The sequence below is a fragment of the Fukomys damarensis genome, unplaced genomic scaffold (genome assembly GCF_012274545.1).
Source record: "Fukomys damarensis isolate Sample0158 unplaced genomic scaffold, DMR_v1.0_HiC HiC_scaffold_9, whole genome shotgun sequence".
In the NCBI taxonomy this organism is placed as follows: Eukaryota; Metazoa; Chordata; class Mammalia; order Rodentia; family Bathyergidae; genus Fukomys; species Fukomys damarensis.
In genome coordinates, this window is record NW_022900921.1 from 1,529,861 (window position 1) to 1,549,844 (window position 19,984).

The 19,984-nt window shown below is 44.2% G+C and overlaps 1 protein-coding gene across 1 annotated transcript; it reads left to right on the forward strand.

Moving 5' to 3' along the window:
- Positions 1–3,810: 3,810 nt before the first annotated feature.
- LOC104873271 (olfactory receptor 1361) lies at positions 3,811–19,900 on the forward strand. Its single transcript, XM_010639857.2, has 4 exons — positions 3,811–4,728; positions 12,710–12,739; positions 19,284–19,482; positions 19,800–19,900. Exons 1-4 carry the CDS (start codon positions 3,811–3,813, stop codon positions 19,898–19,900), a joined length of 1,248 nt encoding a protein of 415 aa, XP_010638159.2.
- The last annotated feature ends 84 nt before the right edge of the window (positions 19,901–19,984 follow it).

The window sequence follows — 19,984 nt, forward strand, 5'->3', positions numbered from 1 at the left end:
TTCCTCCAAGCGCTTGAGTCCTGTTTGGCCAAGAGAAGAGAACCCTACTGGTTCGCACAGCCCAGCAAGCGCTGGAGGCTGAGGCCTGGAGAGCAGTTAACTGCAGAGGGCACTGGAAAAGGCTTCCTAGGCGACCGAAATGTTTGCTGTCTTGTTCTAGTGGCTTCTACAGCACTGATGCATTTGTCAAAATTCACAGAACTGCACCACAAAATGGGTGGCTGTCACTGCATACTACATACACGTAAATAGTGGGAGAGAGCATATGTTCTCGGTGCTACATTTTTGGCATTTAATTTTCTTATGTATGACCGCAGAACTGCTGTCTGTGGTGCATATTTCAGAGAATTTGAAAGTGTTTCATTATAACGAGATTTTCAATATTAGTTAATATCCACTGAGCTTAATGGAAATGTATCATCGTGTGTAAGTTTTTCACGTATGTGTTGCAAGTGAAAGTAATATGTGCAGCTGTGGATGTGTACGGTTGTCGGACATTTTTAGATCGTACCTTTAATTTAGAAATTCAACTCCTCAGTTATCGCTGTTCGTTTTGGATTACTACAGGGGCTAAGTTCTGAGGTACACACTAGCATTCCAAGTATCGATTGAGAGAAATTCTTCTACTCTAAGAGTTTCATATCTGTTGTACTGTTCACACAGCTTAGGAACTGGTAAAGTGTTTCTGTGCATTAAATGTTTTCTGTTCACAAAGGATCCCCTGGCCTCCCTCTCTCGCTGATTTCGGAGACTGAGAAGAGTGTAGGAAAAGGCAGGTTGAATACTCTGGATTGCGCAACAGCTCTCTGCAGAAGGGCTGCATGTGTAAAGCTCCTACTTTCTGTGCCCAGGCAGACAAACAAGGAGCTCTTAGCACACCTGCCTGAGGAGGACCTCTGAGGATCCCTCTGGGGACGCCTCGAATTGGCAACAGGCCTGATGGAAACGCTCCAAGCTGGCCCAGGAGAGCCTCATTAATGTGCTCACCCTGTTGGAGGGAAGGCCTCCCATCGCTCAGTCCCGGCTGTGCTTTTCCCCTCATCCAGGTCCAGCAGGAAGCCAGCAGAGTGGGGACTGCATGAGAGCACCTGACAAAGGCAGATGGCAGCAGGTAAGAGGACTGGGGAGCAGGCCGGGACAGGGCTCCCTGAGGCACAGCCTGACTGTCCAGGACTCACACGACAGAGGCACCGCAGGAGAAGCAGAACCGTGGAGTCCCTGTGCCCTACCCATGTGCAGAGGGCTGGTGCCTCTTGGTCTGACTCGGGGAAGCCTTCTGCTCCCAGGAAGTGCTGTCTGTCCACTTCAAAAGACAGCGAGCACATCTCCGAGATGGAGATAGAAAAAGAGGCAGTGGAGGGAAACGAAGAAGACAGCTAAGTTCTTGTTGAGCACAACACGGAGTGCAGGCTCGGCTGGAGACTGAGCAGAAACTCAAAGCCAAGAGTGGCCGTCCACAGCCCTAGAGAGACTGCTCTCAGACGTGCCAGCCCCTGCTACTCCGCCCTTGCTGTGTACCTCGGTGCCAGCTGTTTCACTGTGTCCACGCCGTGTGCCCCGTGACCACACGTTAGGTAGCGTCGACTTGGGCTTTAGTCCCCAACTAAGCAGCCTTAGTTTGAAAGTTCAGGAGCAGAAAACTCAGTGACACAGGTGAGTGAGATGCTCAGACGCAGGCACACCGCCCTGACTCGCAGAGAGTAATGCGCGCAAGCAGACGTCAACTTATCAATGGCAACTGATGTTTCTGGTCCAGCAACCGATGTCCCAGGGCTTGCCCATTTCACAGCATAATCTGTACGGCAAGAGAGTACAGGCTCGTTTCAGCTTAATGTTTTCAGTTTGGGCTCTTGGTGGCCAACCCAACAGAAGAGGACCAATCCCTGCTTCCATGTGTAGCCCTCTTTCTCTCCGATCCACCCTACATGTCTGAAGAAAGCAGTATGAAAATTGAGGCTGAAGGGACTGTCTTGGTGACATACGGCACAACCCTCTTTCCACTAAATGTCTAAGGCTTCTGTTGCCCACGGGCCCTTGCCAGCACCTTGCAGCTTTTGTTATTGCTGCTCTACCTACTCTAGCTCTGGGAGCACGTTCATGAGTGTGATTTCCCATCTGTCATGCATCTCTCACCGTGGCCATCGCTGAGCTTTCCCATTGTGCGTCCATCCTGTCACCGGTGCCCTGAAAGCTCTCCCTGCAGTGTCTTCCCAGCAGTCAGCCACTTCTCAGGGCAGTTGCTGCCTTTTTTCAGTCATGAGCCATGGTGGTGGTGTAGTTTATATGTCAGCACAATCGGTTGGGAGGTTTGTATTTTTGTTTTGTTGTGTTTTGTTTTGTCACTTCTCCCCTTTAAAGCATGCATATATTCCTTAGGGTGATACCCTCATCTCTGCCTGTCCGGATGAACATAGCCTAGTGGTAACCAAAGGCCAAGGACAAGTCACAAGGCAAAGTGATCAAAGGGCACATAGGCCGGGGATTTAGCTCAGTGGTTCTGACACCTGATTCACAAGTTTAAGGTCCTGAGTTCCAGCCACAGTATCAGAAAAACAGATAAACAAACAGAAAGGGGACAAAGTTTCAAGTTCTGTGAAAATTCGCAAGCCATAGTTAAAACTTGCATTTCACGATGTGACCCTTGTGTAGGAATTGCCATGTGTGATGTTATCAATAAACAGGGCAGAGGAATGTCGCTTCTTGGTGGAACGTAGGTTTCACTTGCATGGGGCCCTGGGTTCCATCCCGGAGCCACACAAAATAAGAACAGAAACACAGTTTTTCAGTGAATAATAGGTAACCAAAACAGAGCCTAAAAATGGCCAGGTTCATAGCTGGAGCCTATGGGGAACACAGTCCCTGCTCTGGGAAGCCTGACGGGGAGATCTGCTGGAGCCCAGGAATTGGGGCCAGCAGTCATACTGAGGCCCTGCATAAAAAAGAAAATAAATACACAGACACACGAAACATAAAGACACAACCATGTGAACTCGGTGCGAACTGCCATACCTGGGGTTTGGAGAATTTGGATAAACCATCTAACGTCTTGAATCTTTCGGTTATCTACAAAGTGAGTCATAATTCCCCACCTTTTAGAATGTTATCTTTTTCATTATAAAGACCTACATATGGTACTTAGCAAATAGAAGTGGAGTTAATAGACCTGTGGCCATTAGTAATTTAACACTACGGACACTAACCAGGCTTTTTCTACTCAAATGGGAATAAGAGAATTCAGTTTGCGTTCATTCTCAACTGTTGCAGTAGTACACCTGTCCTCAGGTTCCAGTGCCCACCAGCCTACTGTATGATGAAGTCCTGAGAAATCAATACGCTAAGAGTCAGAACTAGGAGACAGAAAGCGGGGGCCAAACAACCAAAGCCAGTGGGACCAGAAAAGGTAGTGGCCAGTCCCAGGCACTGATTTTTATTGATGATCAGTTGGGTTAAAGGCAATATGTGTTTCTACGGCAATTAATGTAAAGAAGGCTCATAAAGGACAAGACAAAGCATTCTCAAAATAGGAAGAAAAGAGACAAAATATATGATTATAGCTAGAACATTGTCCTCCTGGTCTGAAGGTTTTGGTTGTGACAGCACTGTTTGGGTGTGAGCATGTAGGCTTCGGCCAGACTCACTTCTCAAAACAGGCCCATTGTGGGGTTAACATTTCACGGCCTGCTTGGGCCGTGAGCAGGTTCACAGTCCTCCGCACTCAACCACTGAACAGATTGTTCCACACTGGATACTGCTTTGCTCAAGTGTGGACATATGACTGTAGCCTATGAACACTCTTTCTTCCCCACAGACATGGACAGGGACAACCACACTACAGTCACAGAATTCCTCCTCCTGGGACTCTCTGGGCTGCAGGAGCAGGAAGATGCCCTCTGCGGGCTGTTCCTGTGCATGTACCTGGTCACCATCATCGGGAATCTTCTCATCGTCCTGGCCATCAGCTGTGACCCTCACCTCCACACGCCCATGTACTTCTTCTTGGCCAACCTCTCCGCTGTTGACATTAGTACTTCCTCAGTCATAGTACCCAAGATGTTGGTCAATCATGTGGTGGGGAGCAAGTCCATCTCTTACCCACAGTGCATGACCCAGATCTACTTCTTCATCACTTTTGCTAATACAGATGGGTTCCTCCTTAGTGTGATGGCCTATGACCGCTATGTGGCCATCTGTCGCCCACTGTACTACACCATGATCATGAGGCCCAGAGTCTGTGTCCTGCTGGTGGCCGTCTCCTGGGTCATTACCAACCTGCATTCTCTCCTCCACACTCTGCTCATGGTCAGACTCAACTTCTGCTCCAACAACGCTGTGCGCCACTTCTTCTGTGACCCCTACCCTCTCCTGAAGCTCTCTTGTTCTGACACCTTCATCAATGACCTCATGGTTTTCACTGTGGGTGGATGGGTCTTTATGACACCGTTTATGTGCATTGCAATTTCATACGCCTACATCTTCTCTAAAGTCCTGAAGTTGCCCTCAGCCCAGGGGATAAGGAAAGCCCTGTCCACGTGTGGGTCCCACATCACTGTGGTCTCCCTCTTCTATGGGGCTATCCTGGGCATCTATATGCACCCTTCATCCTCCTACTCAGTGCAGGACATGGTGGCCTCTGTCATCTTCACAGTGGTGACACCACTGGTCAATCCTTTCATCTACAGCCTGAGGAATCGGGACATGAAAGCAGCCCTCAGGAAGCTCATTCTCAGGGTGTAGAACTTGGACATTTTAGAACTAAGAGAAGTAGCAAACACTGATCATTTCTTCCTATTTATAAATAGAAATTGTGGCTCAGGTAGAAGCAAAACTCTTCTAGTGCTCAGAGAGTAGCTGGTGATAAATGATGATCATGCTCTGAATTTGAGGCTGACTGATGCTCATAATCTGAAAACTAGTACTTTGTTATTTATGAAATGTGTTGATTCAGAAACCATTGAGGTTCAGAGATATTTGGTTGTAAATTTTTGGATGCTTCCAGAACACTCCAAGGCACCGGCAGCCCAATGACTTACGTAAGGATCTCAGCAGACTTATAGCTGAACTCGTTCAGAATCACCAGAGGTCTGTGGTCATCCTGTCACCTGACAAGGGTAACTCAACCCTCATGTGTACCTGGTAGCTATGGAAATAGCACGATCAGAAATGCCCCAGGGCAGATGCTTTGGTGAGTCATTTTCTCTGTCCTGTGCTGAAATCTCTCCTCTGCCTCTCACTGCTACAGCACTGGGACACAAACCCAAGTTGCTCGTGCTTTATTATGAAGTATGGGTCCTGTTCATAAATGGGGAGCAGGAAACTGGGAGAGCAGCTTGCCTGCTCCACAGAACTGTTCTATCCCGTCAGGATTGTTTGGACTGCAGGAAGAACAGGTTTCATTAAAACTGAAGTGTCCAGAGTTTCTATAGCAACTTAGCACCCTGAAGACACAAATGAACTGCAGGATTGGGATTGGAACCCACGATTCTGATTCCAAATCCACTTTTCTCTTATTTATAGGGCCTGGTGTTCAGTGCTCCCAGTCTCTTCTCTTGTTCCACACCTGGGAACTCGTATCCACAAGGCCAGTCCCATGTTTTGTTTGCTGGTGTCCAGAGCATCACCACCCAAATCACCAGTGCTCAGACCTCATCTGCCCTCCCTTCGATGCCTTCTTGCCTGGCACTTTTCACGTTCCTCTGTCTCTGCCGCTCTGACCCCTCAGTACTCAGGGCCCTGAGCAGCAGCTCCTTCCTGACTGCATCCTGCACCTCAGAAGCCTCCCACAGAGTCCCAGGGCCCTGAGCGTCTCTGTATCTCTCATAGACTGTTCAAGCCTGCTAGTGTTGACCGTACCTGGCAGTCAATCCAGAGAGAGGATGTGAAAGAAGGCAGGAGAAACGCAAGTATCTACCCCTAAAGTAGAAAGCCTGACACGATGGGCCTCACATTAGCCTTACAGCTCCTGTGCTCATTGACTTCAGTGTTTATCAGGTGTCTCTCTGAGTGCTCCTCCCGTTCCCTTTGTTCATTCTGTGCTGACACTCTAACAGCTGTGCGTTTGTCTTCATGCCTTTGTGAATCCCTTCTCACAGACGAGTATGGAGCACAACCCCTGGGCCCCTCGAGCTGGACGCCCACGTGTGTGCGGTGCCCACAGGAACCGAAGCAAGTGACAGTCCTCATGTACGTTCTGACTCCTGGGTTTCTTTTAGAGAAGGAGGCTCAGTACAAACGCTCGAGGTGCGGCAACCTGGATTAGATGTTGTTTCCGGTTCTGTGACTGCTGAAGGGCTCCTCAGGGCCTCCTTGTTACCCATGTCTGCACGGCTCTCGTCCTCCTGTTGCGTTACCCGCTCACTTTGACAAAGCACCTTGGATCATGCGTGGACGCGGACTCAGTGGAGACCCTGTTCTCCTGAAACGCGTCGTGCACTGAGAAATCATTCCAATATGGAAGGCAAGTCCAGGGGATGAAGGCAATCAAGTTATTTCACCTGAAACTGATGAGCAATGCTGAACTGAAGACAGCGAAGAGGCGGGAGCTCCCTCCTCTTTTCACTCTGTTTGCCTGGTAGAAGAACGTAGATTCCTATAGACAGGAGGTCTTTACCCCCTACTCCTCCATCCCCCGAGCCAGAGGTGGGAATCCTCCCCGGGAGGCGAGCTTGGACCAGCCAAACCAGGGACATAGGGGTGCTGGCTTCATCCTCTTGCCCTGGTTTGCTCCTGTGAAGGCAGGCTCTTGGCCTTTGTTGTGTTACTTTCACATGCAGGGCTCTTTGTTAAAATAGCATTAAAGGCAGAGTTCCAGGACACTGCTTTGAAAGTCACTCTTTTGAGAGAGCTGCTTCTCTCCTGGGTGTGAAACATGGCACGTTTTAAACCTGCTTGGGATCTTCTCCTGTTGATTTGCCTTTTGTGAATAGTAAGCTCCCCAGTTAAATTCTGTGAGGGTTCAGAAATGAAACTCTATTGTGATCTCCTTCCTGGGAAAGTAGGAAGTGGCATTGCTAGACACCAGGAATCACGCAGCAGTAATTAGTATCTCTGGAACCAGAGTCCCACCAGAGTACTGCAGAGTGTGGAATTCACAGAGCCCTGGGACCCTGCCAGGAAGGAAGGCTGAGGAAGAAGAACCACGGTTTGGGGCATAGGTTTTGTCTGTCTGTCTGTCTGCTTGAGTGTTTCTTTTTGAGATGGAGCGTTCCTAAGTCCCTGGAGCTGGCCTCCAGTTCTGGGGGACTCCAGTGACAGTCCTGCTTCCGCCCCCCGAGTTGCTGGAGTACTGGCATGGGCCACCATGGGCAGCACTTGCTCAATCTCTCTTCCTCACATTTACACCAGAAATTAGGTGTGAGGAACCATGTGGAGACAGAGTGAAGTTGGTGAGCTTTGAAAGCATGCAGGCCTCCTCCACACACGCACACACCTCCCTCATTCATCTTGAGAAATCATCCCTGGCCACACAGAGGCTCCGCCTGGAAGGGGTGAAGAACCCCCAAGGTCAGCAAGGCGGTGTGGGCAGAGCAGGGAAGACCTGGCCTTGCCAGGGCTTTCTGTGCTGTGAGGAGTCATCCCTGCTCATTCTAGACCAGCCTCTGGTCTTCCAGGCTCCACTGCGGGAGCCACCTCTGACCTCACTCTCACTAACTCTCCACATCTCTTCTTACAGCCCCAAAACATGGCGGGGGGGAAGACTGCTACTGTGGCCCCAGTGAACAGCGCTTGCTTTGGGTCTCTGCACATGAGAGCTCACAGGACAGAAATTAGAGTGAAACCACAGGAAGGGTGTCAATTGTACTCTCCCCGGAGAAGCAGGAGCTAGGCTAGGCCTGGAGAGTCCTTCCCAGACAGTGAGGGAGTCAGGGCTGGGTCTGGTGACTGGACTTGTCCTCCAGGGCCTGAATTCCCTGGGATCTGCCTGAGCCAGGAGCCTCCTTCCTTCAGCCTGGACTCCTGGGAGGCGCCTCACCCTCTTCCCCACTGGCAACCGCCATTCTGTACTAATCAGCCATGGGGGGCCAAGCTTGGGAGCCAATTAAAACAACTCAGGGAGTAAGTTTGACTTCAGTTCAGTGAATATGGAAAGCAAGTGTCATCCGTCACACCCACACCACTTGCTAACATCTCCGAAGGGAGCGCCAAGGCACTGACCCCTGTCACGGACATGGGAGGAATTTTCAAATTACTGGAGTCACCTCGTTCCTCTTGTCCTTCAGGTTTCTCGTCCAAGGACAGGCCTACAGGACGCCTTCCGGGAGAGCCTGGGCATAGCTCCTATGGGCCTAGAAAGTCCCTGCCTTACTGTAGGTGACTGCAACCTAACAGAGACTGTCAGTGTTCCTCTGTGGTATTTCGTCCCCTTGTGCTTCTCATCTGGATTACTCCTGATGTCGGGGCCCTTCAGCAATGCCTGCTGTGGGCATTGACTCATGCCCCGCAGGACTGAGAGCTGCTTTGTCTAACTGGTGGGCTCTGAGTCCTCATAAATCTGACTCTACGCTAACTCTTCAAGCCTGAGTCTCAGCATGCTGCTGATTTTATTTTCAGAGTGGTGATCTGTTACTTGCTTTGAATGTCATGCTTATTGTGCTGCTGGTCAAACTTTCCTGGATTTGCCCTTTAGAAAAAGGGCTGATTATGGGAGTGTGGCGGGAAAAAACACAAGATGAGCCTGGATCATCTATTGGAAGATCCTCAGGACATGCCGAGAAAGTAAAATATTGTAACATGAAAAGGTATAAGAATTCAGGCAACAAATGGGTGAGCAGAGTGAGCAGCTCTAAGAAAAAAATCCCAAATCAGAAATGCTCCAGAATCCAAAACTTCCTGAGGGCCGGCCTGGTGACACAGTGCAAAACTCAATTCCTGACCTCGTGGGACGGGTTGCAGTCAAAGCTCAGTGTGCCCAAATAATGTAAGATAAACTCCACTGCGGGGTCCAAGCTACGTAGGCCAGAGAAATGAATTTTGTGTTTAGACTTCCGTTTATCCAAAACATTTGCATTCATTTTTATATTTATATTATTTTTAAAAATGGAACTACTCTGAAATCTATTCTAAAAAGTCTGACATGTGAAACACTTACTTCAGATAGGGGATATGCGCCCTGTGTTGGATTATAATTCCACGTACGAGATAAATATGAAGAAGTTCCCCCTGCAGAAAACAAGTCATTGCATAAGGAAAGAAACAGAAGAAATAGACTTTCCCTGGAGAAAATGTCTGCGTAATTATGCAGAGCCTTCACCCTTGCACACTCACACCCTCAGGTGACTGAAACTCACGTCCCTGTGGGGCACCTCTCGGTCTCCAATGCCCTTTCAGTTTTGCTTTCATGCAGCGTACTTTTCCTTGGGTGAAGTAAATGCTTGTGTTTTCATACTCCCCGTGTGCGGAGCATATCCTCCAGTCAAACTAAACAGTCCCAGCTTGAAACTTTTCCTTCCTGGATTAGCTTAATAAGTTTTAAAGGTTTTATTTGGTTCAGACTCGGGTCTGTAAGAGGTGTAAGTGGCTGCAATTTAATGATTTCCATGTATAATTTCTCCCCTTCTTGTTTTCTCTCCACCCTGGCCTGTATAGAATGCCTCCATAAACTTCCGGTCTTCACTCTTCTCCTTCCCAGAATGTTGCCTTCTCTCATGTGCCAGGTTAGTTCTATTCATTTTCTCATAGCCCTAGTTATACCTTCAAATAGCTAATATTCCAGTCTTACATGTTCTTGTGTAGCATGAAAAAATGAAGAAAATATGCTTCCTTATACTTGAAAAACTATTGCCTTGTCCTAAATCTCATAATAAAATTTTAATTTTAAAATTCAAATCAATATTATATGCTAGAATTAATTTTAAAATCCCGTATGAATCATTAACATAAAAATGCAACATTATTTATTAAAATACATGAGTAGTGGTGGGAATTTAGCTTAGTTGCACCTTCCCTACCATCCCCAGTACAAAAACCTAAGAAGACATAAACAATAGATTTATCCTTGGAACTCAAAGATGGGTCAATATTCAGAAATTTATGGCCCAGGGATTTCACTCAGCAGCAACGTGCCTATGTTGCAAGTGTAAGGTTCTGAGTTTGATATCTGGGAACAGAAAAAAAAGAAGAAGAAAGGAGGAGGAGGAAGAGGAAGAGGAGGAGGAGGAGGAGGAGGAGGAGGAGGAAATTCATGAATCCCAGAACCTGCTAGACAGCCACCCATCCCCTCAGCCACACTCTGGGATCCAAGGTGCACACCCAGCCTGGGGAGCATTACACTCCAGGTCCTGTTCCTGGGGTCTCCTCTACAGGCAGAAGCAGAGGCGACAACCAACTGACCGCCTGACTGAAGAAGAGCCCAACCCCCCTGAAGAGAGTGTGGGTTCAGGACTCAGTTATTACCCTAGCACCAAGAGTGAGAGAGGAAAAGTTTGGGAGGGGTTTGGAGAGGGGAAAGCTAAACAGCAATCTCATGGGGTCCCTTGGGAGACAGTGTCTGAAATTGAGGACAAAATGGTAAATTATGAAGAAGTACTCAAAGAAGCCAGGAAAAAAAAGACCATCCAGCAGCTATTGGGTGATATAGAAAAGCCCATTTTAAAGCTAATTGGTGTTAGACAAAAGCTAGATTGTACCACAGATAGAATTTTTAATATGTTTACAGAAATCATAGCAGAAAACTCCCCCAATATAAGAGTTCAATATACAAGTAAGTGAGGCTGCCAGAACACCAACCATGATGAAAAAAGCAGCACACCAGGACATGTCCATATTGAATTGTGAGATATCCAACAAAACCCCAGAATTTAAAAAGCAATCAGAGAAAAACAACAAGAAAAATTGACATATAAAGGCAAGCCCATAAGAATTACAGCAGACTTCTGAATACAGACCTTAAAGGCCATAAGAGCATTTTAGACCCTAAGAGCAAACAATTTCCAACCTAGATGAGCTTAGCCAGAAAAGCTGTCTTCCAAAATAGATGGAGAAATAAGGACATTTCATGAAAAAGATCAGCTCAAGAGATTTATGACAATGAAATCAGCCCTCCAGAAAATATTCAAGAATATCATAGACAAAATAATGACACTATTACAGCTAAAAACCCAGAAACAAAAAAAGAAAACAAAACAAAACAACAAGTAAGGTCAATAGATAAACAACAGCAAAAATGATGTGAAAAGCAAAGCAAATGAGTCACCAAGAAAGAAATAATGCAATGACAACAAATAACCTATCTCAGTAATATCTCTCAGCATTAGTGGCCTCCCTCAATTCCCCAACTAAAAGACAAAGATTGTCAGACTGGATTCAGAAACAGATTCCAACAGTCTGTTGTATTCAAAAAACTCATCCAGTCCAAAAAGCTATTGGATGGAAAACAATATTTCATGCACCTGGAACCTAAAGCACGCAGGGTAGCAATGTTAATCTCAGACTTAGTAAGCTTCAAGCTAAAAATAATTAGAAGAAACAAAGTTCACTACATACTACTTAAGGGAACAATCCAACAAGGAGAGATACTGTTTATAATATTTATGCACCAAATACAAGGGCAGCTATCTTCATAAAACAAATACTGCTGGACATAAAAGTTCAGATAAATACTAACATGATCATATGGGGGATCTTAATTCCCTAGTCACCAAAAGGGATATATCAACTAAATAAAAAATGAATAAAGAAATATCAGAGTTGCACCACACCTCTGAATGTATGTATTTAATAGATACCTACAGCATTCCACCCCACTACAACTGAGTATTCATTCTTTTCTTCAGCACATGGTACTTTTTCCAAAATTGATCACATACTAGTCCAAAAACCCTGTTTAAATAAATACAAAAGAATTGAAATTATCTCATGTGTATTATTAGACATCTTTGCAATGAAGATAGAACTCAACAACAGAAGAAATCAGGGCAAAGGTAGAAGTACTGGAAAACTTAACAGTATGCTCCGAAATCACCAACGAGTCACAGAAGAAATCAAAGAAGAAATTAAAAATTTTTGGAAGTTAGTGATAATGCCCATACAACTCACCAGAACCTATGGGACACTATGAAAGCAATAATGTGAGAAAAATTCACTACAATCAATTATCACATTAGGAAAATAGAATGTGTTTAAATAAATAATCTTATTAGGTATTTAAATAAATAATCTTATGAGGAATCTTGAGAGACTTGAGAAACAACAATAACCCAGGCCCAAATCAAAATTAAAGAGGGAAATTATAATGATTATAGCAGAAACCAATAAAACTGAGACTAAAAAAATCAATGATTTGGAAAGCTAGTTCTCTGAAAGAATAAACAAAATAGATAAGCCCTAACTCAGACTTACTAAAAGAAACACAGAAAAGACTCACATTAATGTGATTAGAAAAAAAAAGGTGAAATCTAAACAAATACTGTTGAAATCTGGAAAATAGTAACTATTTCAAAAAATTTTATTGTAAAATATCATCAAATTTTGAAGAAATGGAAGATTCCTAGACACACAAATTACCGAAGCTAACTCAGCAGGACAAAAAAATGATGAACAATCCAATAGCAAGCAATGAAACAGAGACAGTAATAAAGCATCTGCCAACTCATAAAAGACATGATGGACCCGGTTGAATTCTATACGATTTATAAGGATGTTATATCGCAAATACTCCTTAAGCTCTTCAAAGAAATTGAAAGGGATGGAATGCTTCTAAATTTATTTATGGAAGCCAGACGTGGTGGCACATGCCTTTAATCCCAGCACACAGGAGGCTGAGGCAGGAGGATTGCTGTGAGTTTGAGACCAGCCTGGGGTATATAGTGAATTCCAGGTCAGTCTCAACAAACAACAACAACAAAAAATTATTTATGGAAGCCAGCATCACCTTGATTCCAAAATTGGACTAAGATCCAAATGAAAAATAAAACCACAGGCTAATCTTCCTAATGAACATAGAACAAAAATTCTCCACAAGATATGAGTAGAATACAACACATCACCAAAAAGATCATACATCATGACCAAGTAGCTTTCATCCCAGAAATGCAAGGATGGCTCGACATACACAAATCAAAAAATGTAATACAAAATATGACCATATCAATAGAATCAGAAAAGGCTTTCAAAAAATCCCACACTCCTTCGCGATAAGAACCCTGAAAAGAATGGATATAGAAGGACTGACCAAACTTGAATTTGAGAAAACTATTTATGACAAATCAACAGCCAACATCACATTAAGCGGTGGGGGGCCCTATAAGCACTATCTCTAAAATCAGGAACAAGATAAAGATGCCCACTATCACCACTTCTCTTTAACAGAGTACTTGAAACATCAGAGCAATCAGTCAAGAGAAAGAAATAAAAGGGATGTGCATACACATATGAAACAAAGAATTCCAATTATTATTTGCAGATGACATGATACACTTCATAGATGACCTAAAGAACTCCTAGAATTAATAGCCAACTTCAGCAATGTACTAGGTGAAAAGATCAATGCAAAAAAATTATTAGCATTTGTTTATACCTATAACGAACTCCATGAGAAGACAATTATGAAAACAATACCATTCATGGTGGTTTCAAGAAAAATTAAATACCTAAAAATTAACTTCAAGTAGGAAGTGAAGGACCACTACAAAGAAAACTAGAGTACTCTGAAAAAGGAGACTGGAGAGAACATCAGAAAAATGGAAATAGGTCAAGAGGCTGAGGCAGGAGAATTGCTGAAAGTTCGATGCTAGCATGGGGTACATTGTGAGTTCAAGACCAGTAGCTAGAATTACAAAGGAAGACCTTGTCTTCAAATTAAAAAAGAAAAGAAAGAAAAGCAAGTATAAATTTATTCCCTGCTCTTGGATGAGCAGAACAAATATTGTACAAATGGCCATACTCCCCAAAATGTAATAAACTTTCAATGCAGTTCCAGTCAAAATACAAATGCAGGGTACTGGAGCAAAAGCAACTATGCAGATCAGTGGAACAGAACACAGGATTTAGAAACATCCCCAGACATATTCAGCTACTTGATCTTTGAAAAAAGGATCACAAGTATACATTTGAGGAAAGATAGCCCATTCAATAAGAGTTGCTGAGAAAGCTGGGTAACTACAGAAGATTGAAACTGGACCCTTTTCTCTCGCCATGTACTAAATTAAAATCAAAATGGATCAACAATGTAAACATTAAGCAGAAATACTGAACCTATGGGAAGATAAAAGAGGACTGGGATGTAGCTCAGTTGCATGGTACCTGCCTGGCAAACATGAGGCCCTCAGTTTGATTCCTGCTACAAACAAACAAAAACAAAACAAAACAAAAAACCAAAAAGATAAAACACCTGAAGTCATGGATGTAGGCAAAGATTTTCTAAACAGAAACACAATTTCACAAGAAATAACAGTAAGAATCAACAAATGGGATTCCATGAAATCAAACAGCTTGTGTACAGAAAATAATCAATTAGTAGAGTGAAGAGACAGCCTAAAGAATGGGAAAAAATTTCCAGCTGTTCCTCAGACAGAAGACTAATATCTAGCATATATAAGGAACTCAAAAAAATTAGGCCACATAAAATAAAATATCCAGTCAAAAAATGGGCAGGTGAAATGAACAGACACTCCACAAGATCGAAGTACAAACGGTCAACAAATACAAAAAAAAAAAAAGAAGTTCAACATCTCTTAGAGAAATGCGAATCAAAACAACACTAAGATGTTATCTTACACCAGAAAGAATGGCAATAATCAAGAAAGCAAAAATAACAAATGCTAGCGAGGCTGTGGTAAAAAAGGAACCCACCTGCATCGTCGGTGGGTATGTAAACTAGTACAACCTTTATGGAAATCAGTATGGAGATTTCTCAAAGAGCTAAAATTAGAAATTCCATGTACTCAGCTGTCCCCTTCTAGGTATTTTCCCCAAAGAGCTTAGAACATCATACTACAGCAATGTATGAATACCAATGTTTATAGCAGCATGATTCATAATAGGTAACTCCTGGATGCAGCCTGTGTGCACATCAACACACAACTTGATAAAGAAAATGTGGAATGTATACATAATGGAATACTACTCAGCTATAACGAAGGACAAATCTGAGACATTTGTAAGAAAATGGGTGCACCTGGAAAGCACAATGTTGAGTGAAAGAAACCAGGCCCACAAGCTTGAACACTACATGGCGTCACTCATTTGAGTATAAGCAAAAAGCTTAATACAGGATGGATAGAAAGTAACAAGGGAGAGATCTCTTGCAAATACGAAGGGGTTCAAGAGACTAAGGGCATGGGGCAGTGGAAGGGGAAATGGGTTGAATAAAGAGTTGCCCTGGACAGGGACCTACGAAGCTCAGTGGATGTTATTATCCAAACACATGCTGGGATTAGTAATATCAACGAGAATGAAAATGGGAAAGGAAGATTTAAAGAAGAGGGGGAGTCAAGAGGATTTGAAAAGAAAGAAGCTGTGTTACGCACATGTACCCACTTGCCAAGATGACTGTAAACTGCACGAACTGCAAAGTTGGACTAATAAAAAAATCAACAAAAAGGAAATCAATTAAGATGTTTTAGTATATTAATATGCCTAAGGAAATACTATATCTTTATCTGCTTGAATGGTGACAGATTGCAGAAACTCTCAGTTAAAACACACAAGGAAAGAGGAATTTGTTCTTGTTGCCTTAACATTTTAACATATGCATACTTATCTTCCAAAGCCAGCATTTTATTTATTTAATAACGAATCACTGAAGACATTTGCACTGAACTCACTAAACTCAGTAAGAAGATGAGAAAATCTAATGTCACCAGTACTATTTAACACTGTAACTAAAATATATACCAATGCAGTTAATAAGACTAATAGAATTGGAAAATGAAGAGCAAAACTATCTGTATCTCTAGAGGGGCAGACTTAATATAAATTATGTACTTACACAAAGGGATTTTTTAGGTAGGCTTACAGGAACTGAAGTGGAAGGGTCACAGAGGCCACCTGCAGGATTGGGGCAGAAGAATCCCAGATGGCCGTCTGTACCCTGGGGAGCTGGAGGACTCAATAAGGTCAAAGGTCAAAGACCTGGAAGCTCATGGTAGAGTCACCAGGGAAAGTCTGCATCTGCACCCTGAAGAAATGGGACATCAGTGTCCAAAGGTAATGGTGAAGAGCAGAGCTCTTCCAAATGAGAAACATCTCCTTTCTCTTTGTGTTCTGACCTAGCCATAAGCTTCTACCAATATCCAGCGTAAGTCTTGCCCTCGCCTTTTGCTGGCCTACATGCCTGTCATCCACAAACAAACCCTGGGCTTACTAATTTGCTAGACAGTTCTTACTCAAGTCAAACTGACAGAGCACAACTGACAATCACATTATCTTTATATACAGATGATGGAAAAGTACAATTGAAGATTCTTTGAGAAACAGCTGTAAAATTAAACCAGTAATTGGAATAATTCAGTAAGATCAGGATGTACAGTTAACAAATAGTAATCAACAGCCTCTAAATACAAAAAATAGCTGTGAGATAAAGTGTTAAAGGATATATAGATAGAAATATAAAATAAGAAACACATTGGAACAGAACTGTGTGCTTCCAAGAAGCTCATTCAAGAACAGCAGGATACATGGAAAGAAAAGCACATCAGTACACAGTGTAGGCAAAACACTGACAACCACAACCGATAAGAATTTTTTTTGATGGTGCTAGAGATGGAAGCCAAGGTCTTCACACTGAGATAGATCCCCAGCGTTTTCTATTTTTCTTTATTTTGAGGTAGGGTCTTATAGTTTCAAGGATCGGTCTTCACTGCAGGCCTCTTGTCTCAGCCTCCCAGAGGGCTGAGATTACAGACATGTGCCACCTTGCATCACTTCAATCAGAGAAACTGGGCAATAGCAAGAGAGACTTGACTCACAGACGGGTGTGGGAGACTGCAATAGTCATTCTGCTTGAAGCAGGCTGTAGACAGTGCAGTCTGTAAAGAGTTCATTCACAATCAGTTTCTTTGGAGGCGGAGGTCCCGGGGATTGAACTCAGATCCCTGCGCTTGCAAGGCAGGCCACCAAATCGCTGAGCTAAATCCCCGGCCCAATCGGTTTCTTTATAGAAGTGAGTCCTGCCAAAGCCTACTTGCCGCGATCAGAGTAACTCGCACCCGAATTCCACTCACACAACTAAAATCTTCAGACTAGAAGGACAATGTTGTAATTACAACTGTATATTTTGTCTATTCTGTTCCTAATTCAAGAAAGCTTTGTCTTTTCCTTTTGTAAGCCTTGCCTGTGTCAATTTCCATAGAAACTGCACAATTGCATGACCTCACATGTACTTTGCCTTTACCCCAATTGATGACCAATAAAAATCAGTGGCTTGGCTGGACCAGCGCCTTTGGATAAAGTACCATTGGCCATCCTGGCTCTCCATTTTCTGTCTCTCTTACTTCTGTCTTTTAGTTTTTTGTTTTTTGTTTTTCTGCAGGATTGCATCAGGCTTTGGAAAAATTTGATAGAAGGAGTGGTTTAAAGGACAGAAAAATAGGGCCAGGGATTTAGCTCAGGTCAGTGGTTCCACTGCCTGCCTCTTCAGCGCAAGGACCAGAGTTTGATCCCCGGTACCAAAAAAGAAAGAGAGGAAGAAAGAAAGGAGGGAGGGAGGGAGGGAGGAAGGAAAGAAAGAAAGTGGAAAGAACAGGAAAGGAAAGAAAAGAAAGAAAGAAAGAAAGAAAGAAAGAAAGAAAGAAAGAAAGAAAGAAAGAAAGGGCAGAAACGGTCTTCCTCTCGCTTCTGGGGGCCAGGCGCACGGTCAAGGCCCTGACCTATTCTGTGAGTCTGGAGGACTCTTCTCAGCTTGCAGATGGCCCCCTGCTTGCTAAATCCTCACGTGACCCGCCCAGCCTGTGCTGCAGTACACATGCGCGCACACGCGTGCGCGCGCACACACACACACACACACACACACACACACACACACAGGACGGATGTAGCTAACACTGGTTTCTGTTCTCAAAGGAACGTGAAACTATTGGATCAAATCCCTGTACTGCGTCTCCCTTTGACCTTAGCCATTTATTCTGAGTCCCTATCTCCAACCACACCAGGGATTGTGGCTTCAATAGCTGAAAGTAGGCTTTTGAGCAAATACAAGTATTCATGCCACTAAATGTACCGCATGGCCGATCAGTCCAGCACTTACATATTTATCCAAGTGAAACAGCAAGTTACACTCACAAAACCCTCCCAGCAACTGTTATAGCAGCACATACATGAGCCGTCAGACTAGAAAAATCTTCAATGTCCTAGAAACGATGAACGGATTAACAAATGGTAGCCTCTCAAAATCATGAGCTATTACTCTGCAGTAAAGGTGGCCACATGATGGATTCACAAATACCAGGGATTGCTGGAGGCTACAGTCTGGTAGGGTTTACCTCAAAGTGCACCAGGGAAACGCTCTGCAGGGATCGAACTGCTCGATACCTTGTCTGTGAGGCAGTAATACGGGATGCATTTCTCAAAACTCACAGAACTGAATACTAAAATGTGTGATTTTTACAAATATACAGTCTACTTAAGCATTTAAAGTGCAATAAACATTTTGTATTATTTTATATTATGCATGTTGGGTTCTAATTTCATCACTTTATTACCAGAATATATGGCATACAAAGTGTCTATTTCAGGGAATTTTAAAGACTTTTGTTACAAACACTAAGGTGCTGAATATGAATTAGTTAATATACCCTGAGACTAGCAAACATGTTTATATTATGCACGTAACTGTATCCTGTTATCAGATAGCTATAATGCCATCATAACCACATATGCATAATTTTATATATGTGTATTTGTTTGCATTTTTATATCCTATTTTTATTTGAAAATTCAAATCCAGAAGAATCACTATTTGTGCTGTTTTGAAAGATGCTTTAGCACTCCAGTAATACAGATTTAGTAAAATTTTCTCTATTTCGAAAAGATTGTACCTTTTTATTTTGTGCTTGTTAATATTTTTCATATGGTTTTTCAATTTGTAAAATATTTCTTATCATCAGCATGCCCTTCCATTTCTTCCTGTCACTAATTTTCCAGGCTACGGGTACAATAAGAAAGGGAAAGGTGAATGTCCAGCACTGTGCCCTAAGTATCTGCAGAAGGAACTGAGTTTCTTCTGATCTTGTTCTCTGTCCAGACAGATTGCAAAGGACACACACTTGCCTGTGTCCCTAATGAGGACCTCAGGGGCTCACCCCAGGGGCACCAGACTTGGCGACGGTCCTCTCGGGAATCCTGGTCTCCAGGCTGGGAGGATCTGCCTGTTCGACCCGGTGTTCCAAGCTCGACCCAAGAGAGCCCTGCATCTCTTTAGAAGTGTCCCCCTCTGCGAGAGGAGGACCCTCAGTGCTCGGCCCGGCTGTGAAGCCCCGTCCTCCCAGATCTGCGGGGAGCCCCACAGCAGGGACTTCCTGAAAGTGCGTACCGGGCACCCAGAGCAACCGGGTGAGAAGGGTGGGAAGACAGGTGGGGCCCGGCCACCTCCACAGCAGCCTGGGTCACAGGGCCACAGAGGGAGGCTGGAGAACAGCCCCACTGAACCCCTGCGCCTCTGACACAGGCGAAGGGGGACGCGTCTTGGCCTGATGTGTACAAGCCTTTTTCTGTTGGGTTGTGCTGTCCCAGAGAAGGAACAAGTACATTTCCAAAGCAGACAGGCAGGGAGTGGAAAAGGCAGGAGACGACTGGACTTACTAGAACTGTGACTGCAGGCTGGGAACAAGTGCGCCCTGAGCCAGGGTCTGGAGCCTCTGCTCCCACAGACCCAAACGACAGGCCCTCGGCCAGGCAGGCCAGATCCCTGCGCCTGGTCTCCGCCTTTGTGAACAGCCGTTTCCCTGTGCGCATCCAGCGGGGTTTGTGATTGCATAATAAGGGGAGACCATGGTTAGGCGACTTGGGTGCCCCAGGAAGGGACATGGACTTGGACCTGAATCCAGAGACAGAG

Coding starts and splice junctions, on each gene's coding strand:
- LOC104873271 (XM_010639857.2), top strand. CDS start 3,811: ATGGACAGGGACAACCACACTACAGTCACAGAATTCCTCCTCCTGGGA. Junction 4,729..12,709: donor TCAGGAAGCTCATTCTCAGG/GTGTAGAACTTG, acceptor TATTTATGGAAG/CCAGACGTGGTGGCACATGC. Junction 12,740..19,283: donor TGGCACATGCCTTTAATCCC/AGCACACAGGAG, acceptor CCTGGTCTCCAG/GCTGGGAGGATCTGCCTGTT.